This window comes from Phocoena phocoena, chromosome 7 (assembly GCF_963924675.1).
Source record: "Phocoena phocoena chromosome 7, mPhoPho1.1, whole genome shotgun sequence".
Taxonomy (NCBI): Eukaryota; Metazoa; Chordata; class Mammalia; order Artiodactyla; family Phocoenidae; genus Phocoena; species Phocoena phocoena.
Window position 1 is genome coordinate 112,479,074 of NC_089225.1, and position 16,379 is coordinate 112,495,452.

Below are 16,379 nucleotides of genomic sequence, written 5' to 3' on the forward strand. Positions count from 1 at the left end.
CTTTTTGATGTATGTTATGCACAACATACAATCATATGTACGAGTGGGATCACGCTACACGTAGCTTGGTGACTTGGGTTCTTTTTAACATTATAGTATAGGACATGTGTCATCATATCGTGAGAACGTATGTTATCGTGTCACTTAATATATAATTACATCATCATTAGTAAGAACACTTAATTGTATGATGTATCATGGTTTTCAACTAATCCTTTATAGTTGATCACTGGCTGACCAATATTTTGATTATATGAACCAGACTTTATGTAAGGGGCAAAATAGTAAATATTTTAGGCCTTGTGGACCATATATGGTCTCTGTCGTATATTCTTTTTTTAAAACAACCTTTTAAAACTGTAAAGGCCATGCTTAGATTATAGACCACGTGAAAACAGGCCTGGCCTTATTTGGTCCATGGGCTGTAGTTTACTGACCCTGGAATAAGCAGTGCTGTGATACATGTCCTAGACAGCAGCTTGTGCATGCCTGCCGCTGTCTTTGGATAAATTCTTAGAAGTGGAGTTACAGGTACTGAGTAACTGATGCTAATTTTAAGGCTTTTTATCAGTACTATCCAGTTACCCTCCAGAGAGTTTTTCCAGTTGACATCCCCACCATCAGTGTTTGAAAATTCCCTTTTTCCTAAACCCTTACCAACATGGGATATTTTCATTATTTTTTTTCTTTTTGCTATTTTGGGAGGAAATAAGTGGTATCTAAATGTCATTTGAATTTTCATTTCTTAAATAAGTAGGATGCTAAATTTTTTTCCTACTTATTAGCTCTTTATGTCTTTTATGAGCTGTTGTTATGTGCTTAGCCCTTTTTTTCCTTTGAGGGTTTTTTTTTATTATAAGAGTTCTTATATAGAAATTATATGAAACTTTTTCTTAGTTTACTTAGCTGTGCTGTAAACATTTTCCTGTTTTTCATTTTTTTTGTTCTATAAAAGTTTGTGTTTTTTTTTTCACCACTGTAGTCAAATCTACTTTTCCTTCTTGAATTTTTCATGTTGTGAAATGCTTAAAACAGGCCTTCAGACCCCAAGATAATTCATCCACGTTTTCTTCTAGTCCTCTTAGAGTTCTGTGTCGTTTATGTGGAATAAAGCTCTAAGTGAATATCTAACTGTACTTTTCCGAATGGTTAGCCAGTTGTCCACTGAAGAATCCCTGCTTCCCCATTGATTTGCACTGCAGTCTTTGTCATATACTAAACCCTTAGCTGTGTGATGGGATGGCTGGTCATGCCACCACTGAGGTAGGAGGTGGAGCTGGTATTTCTTGGTCTTGCTTTGGGGGCGGTAAGGGTCTACAAGAATGGTTCAGTTTAGAAAGTGTGTGTCAGAATCCAGGACCACAGTTCTGGTGTGGAGGTTTGCTCTCTTTGTGGGGGACCGTTGTTACGAGGGCCATTGGCCCGGGGGGCGGCTGCACCAACATCTAACTGTGGACGGTGTGAAGGGAAAAGGAGGAGAGGGGCAAGTGCAGTCGGACCCTGGAAGCCGCGTGGACACTCAGCGGGGTGACTGTGTGTTGGGGCCTCAGAGGAGGGAGGGGGTGAGCCTTCAGTCCCTTCAGATCCTGAGTTGGTGATGCGCTCTACCCAGTAGGTTACCTGCGTTCAGTGTTCATTAGAGAGATTTACAGCGCCAATGACGCCGACCTTCCCTCTTCAGCCTGAAGGCCCTGCTGAAAGTGCAGGCTGCGCTAGCATTCCTTCTGTCAAATGCATTCCTGTTTACTTGCAGGAAAGCAGATGAGCGTATTCAGTTGATTTCAGCTCACTCTGAACCTGAATTCTGTAATCCTCAGACGCCTCCATCTGCATGGCTGGATTAATCATTTCGGGGAGTCTAGGTGACATGACATATTTGACATTCTGATGTCATGGTGTTTTGAAATCAGGAAGAAAACTTATGAGGGTACTGAAAATATGTTTGTTTTATACAAATAAGAAGCTGAAACTATTAGAGTACTAGAAATAGTACAGGAGAAGATCTGGATGGTGAAAGATTTTCTACATTGGTATCAAAGATAAAAATTTGATGACGAAGGTTTCGTATCTGTGAGATGACTGTCAAGCTCCTCAAAGCAAGGCCACCTCGCGGTGGAACTGGGCCTGGGGAAGAGGCGCACCCGCTGCAGGTGGGTGGGCTCGCGGCCTCTCTGGAGGCGAGGGCACTTGGCACTGAGTGCGCAGCCTGCTCTCTGGCAGCCCCTCCCCTTCCTGGCCTTCATCTTGGGGAAATATCTCATGGATGCAAATGAAGACAGCGCTGATCCAGCAGGTTTGTAGTGGAAGTGGGAAGCAACCTAAACGTCCAATAATAGGGAACTGGCTTGTTAAATACTAGTGTTTGTACCGTGGAATGCACAAAAGCCCAAAGTCATCTGAAATGGTGACAAAAATAAACATGGAAAAGAAATACATAGCACATTTCCCTACTTCTGTGAAGAAAAATGAATGTGCGTCACACGCACCTGTGTGTCGCCTAGAACAGAGGCTCCAAAATGTGCATCAGGTGTTACTAGAGATTATTTCTGGGGAGAGTTTTATATTCTCTATATCTGTAGATGTGCAGATAGCTTTCCTTTTTGTTGTTTTCTTAGGTGAGTATGGATTGCTTTTAAAGCAGAGTAATAGTCAAAGAACAGTTTTATGCAAACATGCTTCACCCTGAGTACTGCTGATGTGCCTCATTCCCATGTACTTGTGTTCGTTCTCTCCTCCTTTAAGTATAAAGTGGGCTAGGACTTGCACCTAGAATAAAGTAAATGACAACAGCGCCTTCAGAGACACCCACAGAGGGGGCCAGCGCCGCCGTGAGGGGCAGTATTTCAGCCGTAGCTCAGCTACGTAGCGTCAAGGAGGCCGCGGGCTCCCGTAGGCAGTGGGGCCTGGAGGGTGCAGAGCTCCTCCCCGGAGGGCACCGTGGCTCCTCCTGCACAGCCTAGGCCCAGGCAGGGTCAGAGGATGCAGAAGCCCAGCCGCCGGCAGCCCCGGGGCCTGTAGAGGGGTCCGGTTAGGAGTGCGGGCAGCCTTTACCCGTGAGAGTGGCACGGTGCATGCAGTGTGCAAACACTGCTGCGGGGGTGACGGAGCCGGTGCCTGCTGAGCCATGTGAGTGGTGAGACACGGCCCTGGGCGGGGTACGTGGAAGGCTCTGGAGAGCCTGTGATCTCTTCCTTCTGTGTTGCAGCCTCCTAAAGTGAGATGCCTGACCCGGATCTGGCACCCCAATATCACAGAGACAGGCGAGATATGTCTCAGGTGAGTTTATCTGCGTTCCCGTCTTCCGTCTTGTGAGCACCGTGTGTGAGTGATGGGCTTTCTACACGGTGTCTCCCCCGAGAGGAGATCTTGAGGCCGGGCCAATGTTAGGGAGGCTTCTGGCTGCACTCTGCGGTCCACCCAGGTGCCCCCCTCGAGGGCCCTTACCCTTTTCCCTCCATCTGGCTGATTTCAGCTAAGAGGGGAGGATATGAGTAAGGGAATCCAGGGTGGGGGATGTGGATGGGAGGCTTCAGAAGACCCAGGCACTTGTATTTAAATGTCCTCTTGCCCAAATCGTCTTGATGCGCACGGGAGCGCTTTCGTAGCAGGATAAGCTTTCCCAGTCGTGCCTGGGTCCCCACCCTTCCAACGGCAGATGCTCAGGGGTCAGTGACTTCCTGCCGCCTAAGCTTGCTGGTCACTAACGTAGAGAACTGGAGGAGTTGCGCAGAGTGTTGGTTGTTGTCGTTTTTAAGTAAATTTAGCTTGTGGGCTTTGTTTTTCTGCGTCTTGCGCTTTCTCTGGTAGAGCAGTGAGGTTAACTTGTAAGGGCTCTGGTGCTGGACCTCCGGGCCAAGCCCCAGCCCCACCACTGCCAGCTTAGGGACTGCGGGGACCTGGAGGGCAGGCAGGCAGGGTTTCTCCCGTGTGTCCTTTGCTTTCTTACTGTGAGCTAGTCCCTCCTCAGGCCCTGCCTCTGTATCCTGTCCTTTTACCCTCTTCTCCCCACACGTGCACTGTGACCGCTGCTCCCTGCGAGGACAACCATTAGGATTCATCTCCCCATTTTATTTTGTATGTGGAGCCCCCTTTTCTTTGATATCAGCTTCATTTTTTAATAGCTAGTTAACGGGAATTCCCTGGTGGTCCAGTGGTTAGGTCTCCATGCTCTCACTGCCAAGGACCCAGGTTCAGTCCCTGGTTGGGGAACCACGATCCCGCCAAAAAAAAAAAAAAATCTAGTTAAAAATACACTTTATAAGTCAGTCATCCTCCCTTTTAAGTATCTGTCCTTTAAGTATTGAAACTTTAAAAATCTATGATCTTCAGGTCCAGATTGTAAGTGGTTTCTGGTCCGGCCTTATCTCCCCAGGCTTTTCACCTGTGCCCACTCTCCTGGGGGCTCCCCACACTCCACTTCCTGTCACGTCCCCTTCTCCGGTCAGAATTAGGTCCAGAGAGGGCATTTCTCTACTCACTTTTGCAGTCTTCTGAGAAAACAGATTATTAGCAAAGTATAATAGGAATTTAACAGATGATTAAATGTAAATTTGGTTAAATTTGTAGTTAAATTTGGTTAAATTTGTAGCCTGCTACAAAAGACAGAAACTTTAAAGGAAAATCATTGGTAGGTTTAGCCACATTAAAATTAAAAATACAAAAGCACAAAATTGAAAGAGAAAAGATCAGCAAGATTACATCCTTTGTATGTAAACAGTCCTTTCAATCAATATGAAAACGATGGGACATATCCACCAGAAAAATGAGCATTGCCTACAAGTCGGTGATTCATAGAAGGAGAAACACAGCGGGTGGTGAGCGTCTGCTTGATGCTCAGTCTCCTTGGTGATCAGAGGACACGTGGAAGCAAGGGGACGCCACTCACCACTTCTCAGACTGGCAGATACAAAAGCAAAGTGTGTGTGAGAACAGGCTCCCTCGTTCCACTGGAGAGTGCATGTACCTGTACACCTTTGTTGGTCCTTCAGCCATAAGGCCTACATTTAACTTGTATATACCCTCGGACCTGTCAGCTACACCTCTGGGAGTTTAACTGAGGGAAGTAATGTGCCAGGTTTATGTACAAAGACTACCTCTTTGTGGAAAACGAGACAGTGTCCAGCGATGGTTTTGGACACAGCCGACTCATGGCATCTCCTGAGTAAAGGAAATGACGTGCCTGGCGCTCCACGGGGCCTGGTCTAGTCACAGGGCTGCTTTTTGCTTCTCTTAGTGAGACTTGCCTTGCTCCCACCAAGGGCCCACACCCTGCCCTTGGCTCAGGGCCAGCAGTGCTATGTCTGTGGGATTGGAGGGACCAGGGCCGTGAACCCGGCGGTTGTACTTCAGATTTTTGTTCTCCTAGAACCTGAGTTTCCAGTGTAGTCCCTGGGGCATCCTCTGTCCCCTGTGCCTGTACCCTCTCTGATGGCCACATGGCTGTCACCTGAGCTCCCTCGGGACTGCCATCTGCTCAGGCTGGGCCTGAACCTCCGTGGTGTCACCCTGCCCAGATCTGTGGCCCCCAGACATGGGCACACCTGGCCTCCAGGGGCAGAGTCCTGCTCTGTCTGTGCTTGTTGACAGGGAAGCTCAGAGGGCGCTGACTGGTCGCCCAGTCTGCCCGCCTGCCTTCCATCAGCTAATGTTGGTTGAGCCCAGACACAGTGGGGAGCAGTTTGCGATCTCTGCTTTATGGGGTCTGCCAGCTGGTGGGGAGACAGGCACTAAACAAGTAAACAAGGGTATAGCTAAAATTGCAATAAGGCCTATAAATGAAAAGGATAAGCTAGATCAGAAATAATTCTTTCCCCTGTCTTAGTAAAGAAGTCTCTCGTTGGATCATATAAACCACCAGGATTGGGCAGTTGGTTCCCCAAAAGTTATTCAAAAGTTGTAGAGATTTTATCTCAACAACTCACCGATACCTCTGCAGGGTGGAAAGACGTGCCCCGGGAAGATGGGATTAGGGTGCATGATGGGAGTTTTCTTTTTGGTGCTCGAAGTAAGCTGTAGGTTAGTTTTATTTATTCTAACTGATCTTCATGGGCAATTAAGATTATGGCATTGATTCAAATTCTGCATATTTGTTTTCTCCTGATCGTCATTGATTTTTGTGAATTTGAACGTGTTCTGACTTTCCAGTATGACCTGGAAAGCCTCACATTGACGTGTTAGCTTAGGAGCTGTTAGGTTCAGGTGAAAGCAATAGTGTGATAATTCAACAATGCCGAGCTCCTTTTTTCACCAGAAGGAAACTAGGCAGTAAGTGGTAATTTTTCAAAGTATGGAATGGTTATTTATATGAGAGTATATGCTGTGCGTTTGCAGTTGATAGAACAGTCATGAAAATGACTCTTAGGTCAGCTCACATCACGTACCCCTGGAGCCCACGTGACCTTCCCTGAGCGTGGTCCTCCCACCCCCGGGTGAGCACCTTCCAGAATTTTGTGTTAATCTGCTTTTATTTTTTAAACAGCTATTAAAATCATGTGCTAGGTGCTCACGTGGGTGTGAGTCTACAGCTCCATTTGGGGGCGCGTGCCCTGGGGCGGGTGCTGCCCTGCGCCTTGGTTTCTCCTCTGTAGCATGGGACCCCTCCCTCTTTGGTCTTGGGGCACTGGGTGAGTGTTGGGTCCTGCTGACACACAAACAGGAAGCTCCGCTGTCATTGTCACCGTCCTTTTCCGAATGTTAAATTGACAGATGCGCTCTGTATGTTCTGATTTAAGCATGCTTTTCCCCTGCTGAGTGTACAATACATAAAAATAACACTCGCGATTAGACTGGAGGACCCATACAGGCGTGAGGCAGAGAAGGCCTTCTGTAGCGACACAGGAAACTGGAGCCACAGAGGAGAGATGGACTGCATGAGACGTGCACCTCCGTTCCGACAGAAATCACGCTGAGCAGCTCGCGGGACTGGAGCCTGCTCCCTGCTGACCGCTGTGCCTTTCTGTGTCTGTTTCAGTTTACTGAGAGAACATTCGATTGACGGCACCGGCTGGGCCCCCACGAGGACACTGAAGGTAGAGTGTCCTTTGCCCACACCTACCCGGATGCCCCTCCATCGGCAGCCAGCCTCCTGTAAGGACAGCGATGTCCACGCTGTCCCATCTGCATGGGTGGACGGGCCCACGCTGCCCACCCGCCACCGCCCGCCTGGGGCTGCTGGCCAGGCGCTGGCCCTGCTCAGCTCCTCTGCCCCCATTTCTCTTCGGTTGGGGGTGGGGATCAGGGTGTCGGGTCATCTCCTCTCCCCTCTGCCCTTTACCGTTTACGGTTTGTGCTTCGGTGGTTTACTGTTTCTACCCTCGTCTTGCTATTCGCCCCAGTCTTTGATAGTTGTCTCCCCCTTTAAGCAGTGGAGACTCGCCAGGCGTGGGTAGAGACGGAGGAAGGAAAGGCTGGATGTTCTGTGTCTGCTCTGAGTTACACTGGACAGAGGAGGGGTGGCAGGGTGCCACCAACCTTTAGGCTTTTCACAAACCCAGGTGTGCTGCACGGGGGCCCCTCTGCTGGGGCAGGGGGTGGGAAGGGGAGCCACAGGGACTAAATAAGTGGCCCCAGGTGCTTCTCCAACATGGCCTGAGTGGGTTTCAGGGGTGCGTGTCGTGGGTACCCACGTGAGGCCACCGGCTGTGCTTCGCCTCAGGGCTTTTCCATGGTGCTGTCCGTAGGCGCCTGCGGTTTCTTCCCATGCCTGACCTTTTATCAGAAGGAGTCAGGACTTTTGGCCAGTGTTCACCTAGTAGTAGGCAGCTACCTGACTTTTGCCATCTTCTTTGACTGAGTAGTGAACTGGTCCCACACGGTCATAGCCTCTGCCTGTCTGCTGAGGGATCGATCCTGCCCAGAAGAGCGATCGCCTGGGACTGGGTTTAGGGGCAGCCGTGTTCCCAGCCTGCACTTCAGCACAAAGGCGTGGTCTTCTGAGCCACCGTCTTCCCTGGTGACCGTCCTGCTGCTCTGACACTGATGGTCCCACCTTTCAACTTGAAAGGGCCGTGGGCGTTCAGTCAGCCTGTTTGTGAAGCTCTGACAGCCGTGTGGCATATCACACGTGCCGTCTCCCTGCCTCTGTCTCTCGTAACGTTTTTCCACACATGTCCACTTCGGCTCAGTCAGGCATGGATTATAAACGCTGTCCCACCTAAAACCACTCGTAGGTCTCAGTCTGTGCCAAGTGCACAGAAAGCGAGCGATGGCTGGTAACAGAGCTGCTGCGCTGGGTGCTGTCCCCCAGGTTGCAAGGGGGAGCCCAAGATTAACTTTCTAGGCCCTACCTTTTTTTTTTTTTTTTTGCGGTACGCGGGCCTCTCACTGTTGTGGCCTCTCCCATTGCGGAGCACAGGATCCGCGGCATGTGGGATCTTCCCAGACCGGGGCACAAACCCGCGTCCCCTGCGTCGGCAGGCGGACTCTCAACCACTGCGCCACCAGGGAAGCCCTAGGGCCTACCTTTTAAAATAACTCCTGCAGAAAACTAACCTCCTCCACGATATGCTGACTTAACTGGTTCATCTCTTAGAGACCATCCCCACCTGAAACTTGTTTTTGTCTTTCTCTCTCATTTCAGGATGTTGTTTGGGGATTAAACTCTTTGTTTACTGTAAGTATGTTGACCAGAATCCCAAGTTTTTCTTGATTCCTCTGCCTCCTGGTTTTAAAGATCGCATCAAGGATAACATGAGGGGATCAAAACCAGCGGTGTGGGCGCACTAAAGCCCCCTTTTCTTTGGCACTTTTGTGAATCAGAGGAGCAGTGAGACAAGAACTGAGGGGGCTTTGGAGCGACACTCTGGGAGGTCCTGGGGCCGGGAGGGGTGGGAGCAGAGCGTCCCCACTTCCGCCCTGCTCTCGTGGCCGCCTCGCTCCCGGGGACCGGCGTGGGCCAGTTCCGCTCGCTGTGGTCTCCTCCACGCAGGCCCCTCTGGGAGCACCTGGCCCACCTCACACCGTCCGCTCTCACTGGCAGCCAGTCCACAGCTTCCTTCGCTCGCAGGGGCCTGGTTTGGGAGAAGGAGTGTGTAGTCACCAACCTTTAGGCTTTTCACAAACCCAGAACCTTAGAATTATTCCCTTAATCAGTGAAGTTTGCTGTCCTCAGAGAACAGCACCTCTCAGGCAGGGGCTGGAGGGCGGGAAGAGGCGTAGGAGAAGGGGAAAAGGGGAAAGCTGGTATTTGGAGTTTTATATAGTATTATTTGTTCCTTTAAGTTTTGGCTTTTTGATCATAAAGAAGCTTTGAAAGAAATAAGCTTCAGGGATCTGTCTCTGGGCAAAAAAAAAAAAAAATCTCTGCTACTTTTGGTAAAACCTAAGTCCCCCCATGAAAACGAGCCCATCCTGGACAGCCCCCAGGATGGCGGGACTGCTCCCTCACCCTGCCGTCCTCAGCCAGTGAAAGACAGCAGAGCAGAGCCCAGAGGAGACCCCTAAGTGCCTGCCCCTCCTGCCTTCTCGGCTGATGTCACCGGGTGGTCCGGTAACACCTCCTGATTTCGGGACCTGCCATAATCTCCAGGAGAAGGCAATACCCAAGGGGTACCGGGCCATCTGGACAGGTTTCTGCTGGTCTCAGCTGTTTTGTTGTGATTGTTTTTGGCTTTTCCATTGAAGTGAATGAAGTTTTACTTCTGGAGATGCAGAGGCTGGAGCGTGATTTAAAACCTGCCTGGCAGTTGTGCTGCTTCTCTTTTGAAGGACATCTGGTGGGTCCCCATCTCTCCAAGCACTCCAAACCTTCCAAATTCTAAAGAGCCCATCAGACTTGCTAATGAAGTCTATAACGGTTATTCCAACTCACATATTCATTTTAGGTAAAATACATGGTAAAGAAGATGAAGAATTCTGTATGTCTGGTGTAAGTCTTTATATGCACCAGGATTCTCATATAATATGTGCTTTATATTTTTGCCTATTTCTGGGACTTGGAACTAATTTCCCAGCTGTTAATGATCATAGAGATTTATAATTTTTCCTGGCTGTATTTGTGACATATTGGTCACACCCATATTTATTTCCAAATCAGGAGTACAATCCCCAGATTAAACATTTCTCCTCAGGAGAAATAACAGTTGTCTTTACAATGATCCATCAGTGGCTTTGGAAAGCAGTGACTCAACATAACAAATGTTTCTACCCTGACCTTTAAGAAGAGGAATAGGTAGTATAAAGGAAAGACACGGTCTTCAATCTAAAATCCGTCATTATTCTTGGGGGTGGGGGGGAGTAGCATTCCAGGGCTCTTCTAAGGTGGAAAGGGTCTGCTGCTGGTTCCCTGGGGCCAGGGAGCCCTGGCCACAATGGCACCATCCTAGTTGTTAGGTCGGGTTGCAGACGTCCTTCCTACTGGATTGTGAGTGCCGTGCTTGTGGAGGTGGGTTAAAGGTGAAGGGAGAATCTAGGCAAAGTCAGAACAGAAACATAGAAGACAGAGTTGTTAATCACAAAATAAAGGAGAAAATGAATTTTTAAGGAAAAATTCATAGGATTTTTTATTTAGAAATGCTCATGATAACAGTGGTTTGTCATTCCCCAAGTATCAAAACTAGCATTAGAAATTCGTGTGATCGCTCTTTCCTCACCAAACGTCGGATAATCGTGAGTAAACACATCCCTGCCTTCTTTCAGTGGACCGTTAATCACCGTTCTGAAAAAAGTGTCTCACGTTCAGTGCTCCTACATCAACAGGAACTTCAGTTCTCGGGAGTTTTTTCAGCTCCGGGTCGTTCGGTCATTGGCTGATTAGGTGTCTGTGGCCTGCTTCATAAAATGAAGACTTGCAACAGCAGAAAAACAGGTTCTTTCCGTCGTTTACTTTGGGTTTCTCTCTTTTTAAGGATCTTTTGAATTTTGATGACCCACTGAATATTGAAGCTGCAGAACACCACTTGCGGGACAAGGTAAGCTAGTAACAGGAATATTCTAGGTTGATGTATTTGGTGAAAAGATAATTACTGCCCCTTGATTAAATAAGTATGAGACTGAGAATGGTGACTAGAATTAAATCCCATTGAATTAAATGGGACTAGAATTTAAAGCAATGTATGAATGATGTATTATAATAAATGTGAGTGGTCTCAGAAAAGTGTTTGACCCGAGGTCAGACAGAAGTGTTTTTAGGTGTGGTTTCCTGGTAGAGTTCAGTATGAGTGATCTACAACAGGCGGCCGTCGCTTTACCGCATGATGGCGTAGGAGCACAGAAGGGAGACCGAACCAAGGGTGCTACCGCCCCCCCACCCCCACCCCCGCCCCCTCTGCCGCCACCCAGCGGGCTGACCGCCCTCCACACCTTCCCAGAGTGCAGGCGCACGCGAGCCCACAGCGATGGGGTCGTGTTTGTTTTGTTGTCGTTGTTCGTGTATTTTCGCTTTTTCCCTCCAAGTCGGTGCATAAACTATCACTCGTTCATTTTAGGAGCTGTTGAATAATATCCCGTGGTGTGGCTCTACCGTACTTTTCTCAACCATTCTCTTATGGCTGGGCACTCAGGTTTTTCCACGGGATTATTTTCCAGCTACAGACAGCGCTGCAGTAAATGCCCTTCGTACACACATCCTTACAGTGTGCGGGCACAAGGCACAGGGTCTGGGGCAGGAGCCCGGGAGGAGGCCGAGCGTGGCTGAGGTGAGGCTGCTGGAGGTTGTTCGGAGCTGGTCGGGCCTAAGCAGACAGCTCTGCGGCGCTGACTCCGTTTAGTCACCGGACCTCACGTTTCGTTTTCTGAGCCACGTTCCCTGTGAATCCTTGCCCTGCCCAGGAGTCAGCCACCTAACGCTGTTGGATCGGCTGACGCGGCTCTGAACGTAGGACGTTCTAAAGGCCATCAAGTTGGTTCTAAATACCGTGCTTAATGTTGAGGTCAGCTGCTTCTGTACATGTAAGACCTACTGTGTGCCAGAGCGCACGGGCATTTTAAATGTGCCACGTGTGGTGTTCACCACAGCCTGCCTTAGCAGGGCCCCGAAGGGCAGGCAGGAGAGCCCCCTGGCATGTGTCCTGGCACACGGGGAGCAGAGAGCCAGGCGGTGGCCCTGGAGGGTCAGCGGGTGCCTCTGGTCAGGCGGGCAGAGGAGGCCACGTCCTGCTGAGCAGGCCGGGAGGCGGCCGAGGTCTTCAGTCTCTCCTCGCCGGCCTTTGGCAGTCAGCCATCTGCACCCTCGGGGCGGCCCTGGCAGGGAGGAGCCTTTGTTTGTCCGCCATGCTGACAAGCCTTGCAGGCGGGCCCCCAGGAGGCTCTGTTCAAGTTCTAACTCCACCTGTCATTGTCATTGTGCCCAACAAGGATGTCCCCACTCAGCACTAACTGTTGTAGCCCCTGTGGACTAAACCTTGTCGGGGAGGGAACACCCTTAGAGAGCCAGGAGGAGAAAAACATGTTACGAGTGTTTACTTTTTATTGTTCTCGGAAGGGTGCTTCCTGCTCTTTGTATGAAATAGGAAGAGACTTGCAGTTCACAGGCAGACTTCATTTTGTGCTTCGCAGATATGGGCGTTGCTGCTTTATGTCGGGTTCTCAGGGAGAGCCTTTCTGGTAAGATGTGAGTAGAGGCCGGTTGTGAACCAAGTGGACCTCAGGCGGGAGCGTTCCAGAGGCCTCAGCAGCAGCGCAAAGGCCCTGAGGCAGGACTGCGCTCCTGGTGTTCAGGGATGCTTCAGAGGCCCCGTGTGACTGGGGCAGGGCAGCAGGAGGGCAGTGGTGACATGGTGTAGCAGCAGCCCTGCGTGGCCCTCCAGGTGCCAGGCAGTGTCATACCTGCTCCCAGACACACTTGTTTCCCTGACAACCCACGAGGGAGGGACTCTTGCCCCTGATTTGCTGCTGAGGGAGCAGGGCCACCAGGAAGTGAAAGACTTGCCGGGAAGGGGCGGAGCCCAAGATTTGAACCCAGGCGGTTTGGCCCCAGGGTTCGTGGTCTCCTCACTGACGAGAGCAAAGGGGGTTAAGGCTGAGCTGAGGTACCTGTGGTCCTGGGTCAGTCGTTGAGGGGTTGGGGGTGTCTGTGGGATCGTCACTCCACATCCCGGGAGCTTTGGCCGCGGCTGCCTGGGAGCCGATGGTGTGTCGGCAGCTGGGTACCATGGAGGTGACCTTGTGAGAGTTTTGCTGAAGACAGCCAGGGCTTCTGTGCAGCCCGTGTTGGCGGCGGGCAGACAGCTGTGAGGGAGCCTCTGAGCACAGTCCTGGGCCACCTGGTGGCGACCACAGGGGTCCCCTTCTCCCCTTTCCTTGAACCCGCCCCACCCTGAAAGAGTGACTGCAGCGTGGCCGAGGAGAGCAGGCCCGTTCCGCCCGCGCCTCCCAGGGTGGCCCCTGCAGCAGGCAGGGCCCGGGGCTGTGCCTCTTGCTGGATGGGACTGAAGCCCGGGACCCTGTGTGCAGCTGTGGGTGGGGGTGAGAGGGCTGAGAGCCCGCCTTCAGGTCACAGGCTGTCCCGCCACCAAATGCGGGCGGGTGTTCTGAGGTGGACAGGCTCCAAGTCACTCGTGGCTCAGACAGTCCCAGGGGCCCTTCCCAGTCCTGTAAGGCCAGGGAAGTTTGCTCCTGACCTTAGAGAGAAAAGACCTGGGGACACACTTGGGGTGTTGGCTCAGATCTGAGGTGGCTTTCCCTCTCACGCTAGCCTGGGAGATACCTGCATCCATACAGCGTTTTTACCCCTGAGGGATCAGCCCAGGCCCCCGGGTGGCCTCTGCTTGATGCCCAAAGAGGGCCCTCTGTAGCAAGCCCACCTCTCTTCTCGGGCAGGGTGGTCACCCTGATGGTGGGCTGCACTTGGGCCATAGGTAGCAGGGTGCTGGGGAGACAGATCAGGACACAAGGGTCTTCCTGAGAGCCGCAGCCAAGGCTCATGCCCATTTGTGGTCCAGAGTCCCGGCCGGACCCGTATCGTGACCTTGACCACACTGGTGGATCTCACTCTCCCCGTCCGCACAACGAAGGGTCTTCGGTTCCCGTCCGCCCAGAGCCTGTTTGTGTCCCCTCCCGGCACCCAGAGTGACAGGGAGGTGGCACTCAGCCCCGTGGGTCTCTGAGTCTCCTGCCGCCTTGGCGACTGGAGGATTGGAGGCCGGACCCTGCACGCCCTCCCAAGAGCTGGCGGGGGCCCTTGGCTCGGGGGCACGCAGCTTGTCCCTGAAGTGTCGTCCTGCGCTGACTCACCCCCCCTTCCTCCCCTCTGCCCGATCCCTCTGCCCCACAGGAGGACTTCCGGAATAAAGTTGAAGACTACATTAAGCGCTACGCCAGATGACAGGAGGAGAGGGCTGCGGGGCCGTGGACTGCGCGCTACCAGCTTGTCTCCAGGTGAAACGAGAAGGGAGTCTCCTCCCGTCCCTGGCTCCCCTCAGTCCTGCTGGGCCGCCTCAGTCCCGCGACCATGCCGTCCCGAGGAAGCACCTCTTCACGACCACCCATTGTAGACAGAGAGTTCCGCATAAATACAGCCAGGAAATGTGCTTCGGGTCCTAAAGAGTTGTCTGCTTACCCTAACGTGTTTACTTTTTTGAGACTGTACTGTATAGGCTGTTAATGAGATTCTCGAGAAGTTGTGATGCACGCAGCATTGAGGCTAGAGCTTGCTTCTCCCCTCCCCAGTCAGTCCCCGCCCGGGCGACGCTAATGATGTGCTCAGTGTAGCTCGCAGGCGGCGGTCAGGAGCCGCTACAGACCGTGATCGGTGCGGATTCCCTTCGCTCCTTCCATGAATGTCGGCCCTGCCCAGGTGTCGTGAAGCTTCCCAGAATGCATATGGTCGTTCACTGTAGCTCTCTTACTGAAATGCGTATTTTATTTAATGTAAGTATATTTTGGAACAGATTTGTAATTTGTACAATTTAATGCTTTAATTATTTTTTTCTATTCTCATTTAGTTTGTATTTTCATTGTATAGAGCAGACAGAAAGATGTTGGGTCAAGCAACTATTGAAGAGAAATACAAAGAAAATTATAAAAGACACAGTATTCGTTCTGTCCAAATGCAACGAGAATTTGGCTTGTGAAAATCAGCTCCTGTTTTCAGGTCCAGATGGGGCAAAGAAGTTTAGGGACCCTTTGAAGCTAGATCTGGATGAACTAAAAAAAAATAATAATAATAGCAGGGAGCCCTGTCTCACATGCTGCCCCGAGGAAACTGGCTGGAGCACAGCGGCTTGGTATTTCTGCCGTGGTCATGTGTCTGTGAGCCACTGCACAAGAGAGCCAGACCCTCGTGTTCTGGGGACGGGAGAGAGACCTCAGGAATCGGCCCAAACCATGTCTGATGCCACTGAGACCACCCCTGCGGCCTTCCGAGTTCTCTGCTTCTGGGCCCCGTCTCGGGGTTGAGTCTCCCAGGCCTTGGAGGGCCAGGAATCAGTGGCACCACTCAGCCATTCCTGGGTCAGGTCAGTGCACTTCAGAGTCAGAACACCGAGGAGAGGTGAGTGGCTTTATTACAGCGTTCGACATCTGAACCCTTGGAATCAAATGCAAAATAAATATCTGTATGGTTTTGTCTGCTGCTCACCTAACACGCTCCAGTGTACCTGACAGCCAGCCTCCTTAGGCCTCTGGATTCCCCCGTCTACCAGCTAACCGGTCTGGCTCGTTTTTCTTAATTTATAACATGATCCCAGATTATGAGATCAGTCTGTCCTGGAGATCAGCGGGGGAGGAATTCGGGCCATGCTTCCCATTTGTAACCAGCAGTCATGCCCATTAGACTGGAGGGTGACCCTGGCTGACGGGCCACTCCGTCGGGTGTGCAGAGCAGGAAGGATGGGGCTGGTTAAGGGCATGGTGGCGTCTCTGTGGCCCAGAGCCTGTCAGGCACAGTCACCCTGGGAGGGGCGCTCCAGTTCACATACTTCAACTCACCAACTGGCCTCAGAGCCATCCTCTGCTAGGGGGTCAGGAGGGTAGCAGCTGACCATCCACACGCCTGATTGGTGCCCCTGTGACCCAGGGCGCGCTGCTCTCTGCCAGCTCTAGCCCGAGTCATTTCACAACCCCTAGCTCTCCCGGCGGCACCCTCCCCTGGCGGTGCGGACGGACAGAGGTGGAAGAAATGATGGCAGCGCCCGTAGTGAAATGGAAACGTGTGTGTGATGCAGGTGAAGACTTTGCCCTCTGGGCCAGACTGAAAGGGAGAGGATCCCTTGTTAATTCTGACCTCACACAATATAGAAAAATACTTGGCTTATCAGCGGTCAAGCAGTTCTTCAAAAATGACATTTCCACGTAACGACCATCCCTTTCTGTCCAGTGGCGATCTCAGAGGCGTTTTACCTCCCTGCCCCCTCCCATCTTGTTAAGGAGCCCACCCAGCTTGGCCCATCTCCGTGGGCCAGTGGTACTGTGCTGGGTGCTTGGCCAGCGGGGCCCGTGGCACC

General features: G+C 51.4%; 1 protein-coding gene across 3 annotated transcripts in view; it reads left to right on the forward strand.

Moving 5' to 3' along the window:
• Window positions 1–14,954, forward strand: part of UBE2F (ubiquitin conjugating enzyme E2 F (putative)) — a 51,933-nt gene extending 36,979 nt beyond the window's left edge. Inside the window, exons 6-10 of one of the 3 annotated variants that reach the window (XM_065880506.1) lie at window positions 3,206–3,276; window positions 6,971–7,028; window positions 8,579–8,611; window positions 10,845–10,907; window positions 14,210–14,954. In XM_065880506.1, coding sequence (XP_065736578.1) covers window positions 3,206–3,276; window positions 6,971–7,028; window positions 8,579–8,611; window positions 10,845–10,907; window positions 14,210–14,260 — 276 coding nt within the window. In that variant the 3' untranslated portion in view covers window positions 14,261–14,954. The remainder of the gene's footprint in view (window positions 1–3,205; window positions 3,277–6,970; window positions 7,029–8,578; window positions 8,612–10,844; window positions 10,908–14,209) is intronic. The other 2 variants (XM_065880509.1, XM_065880507.1) reach the window with 2 other exon arrangements.
• Window positions 14,955–16,379: the final 1,425 nt, after the last annotated feature.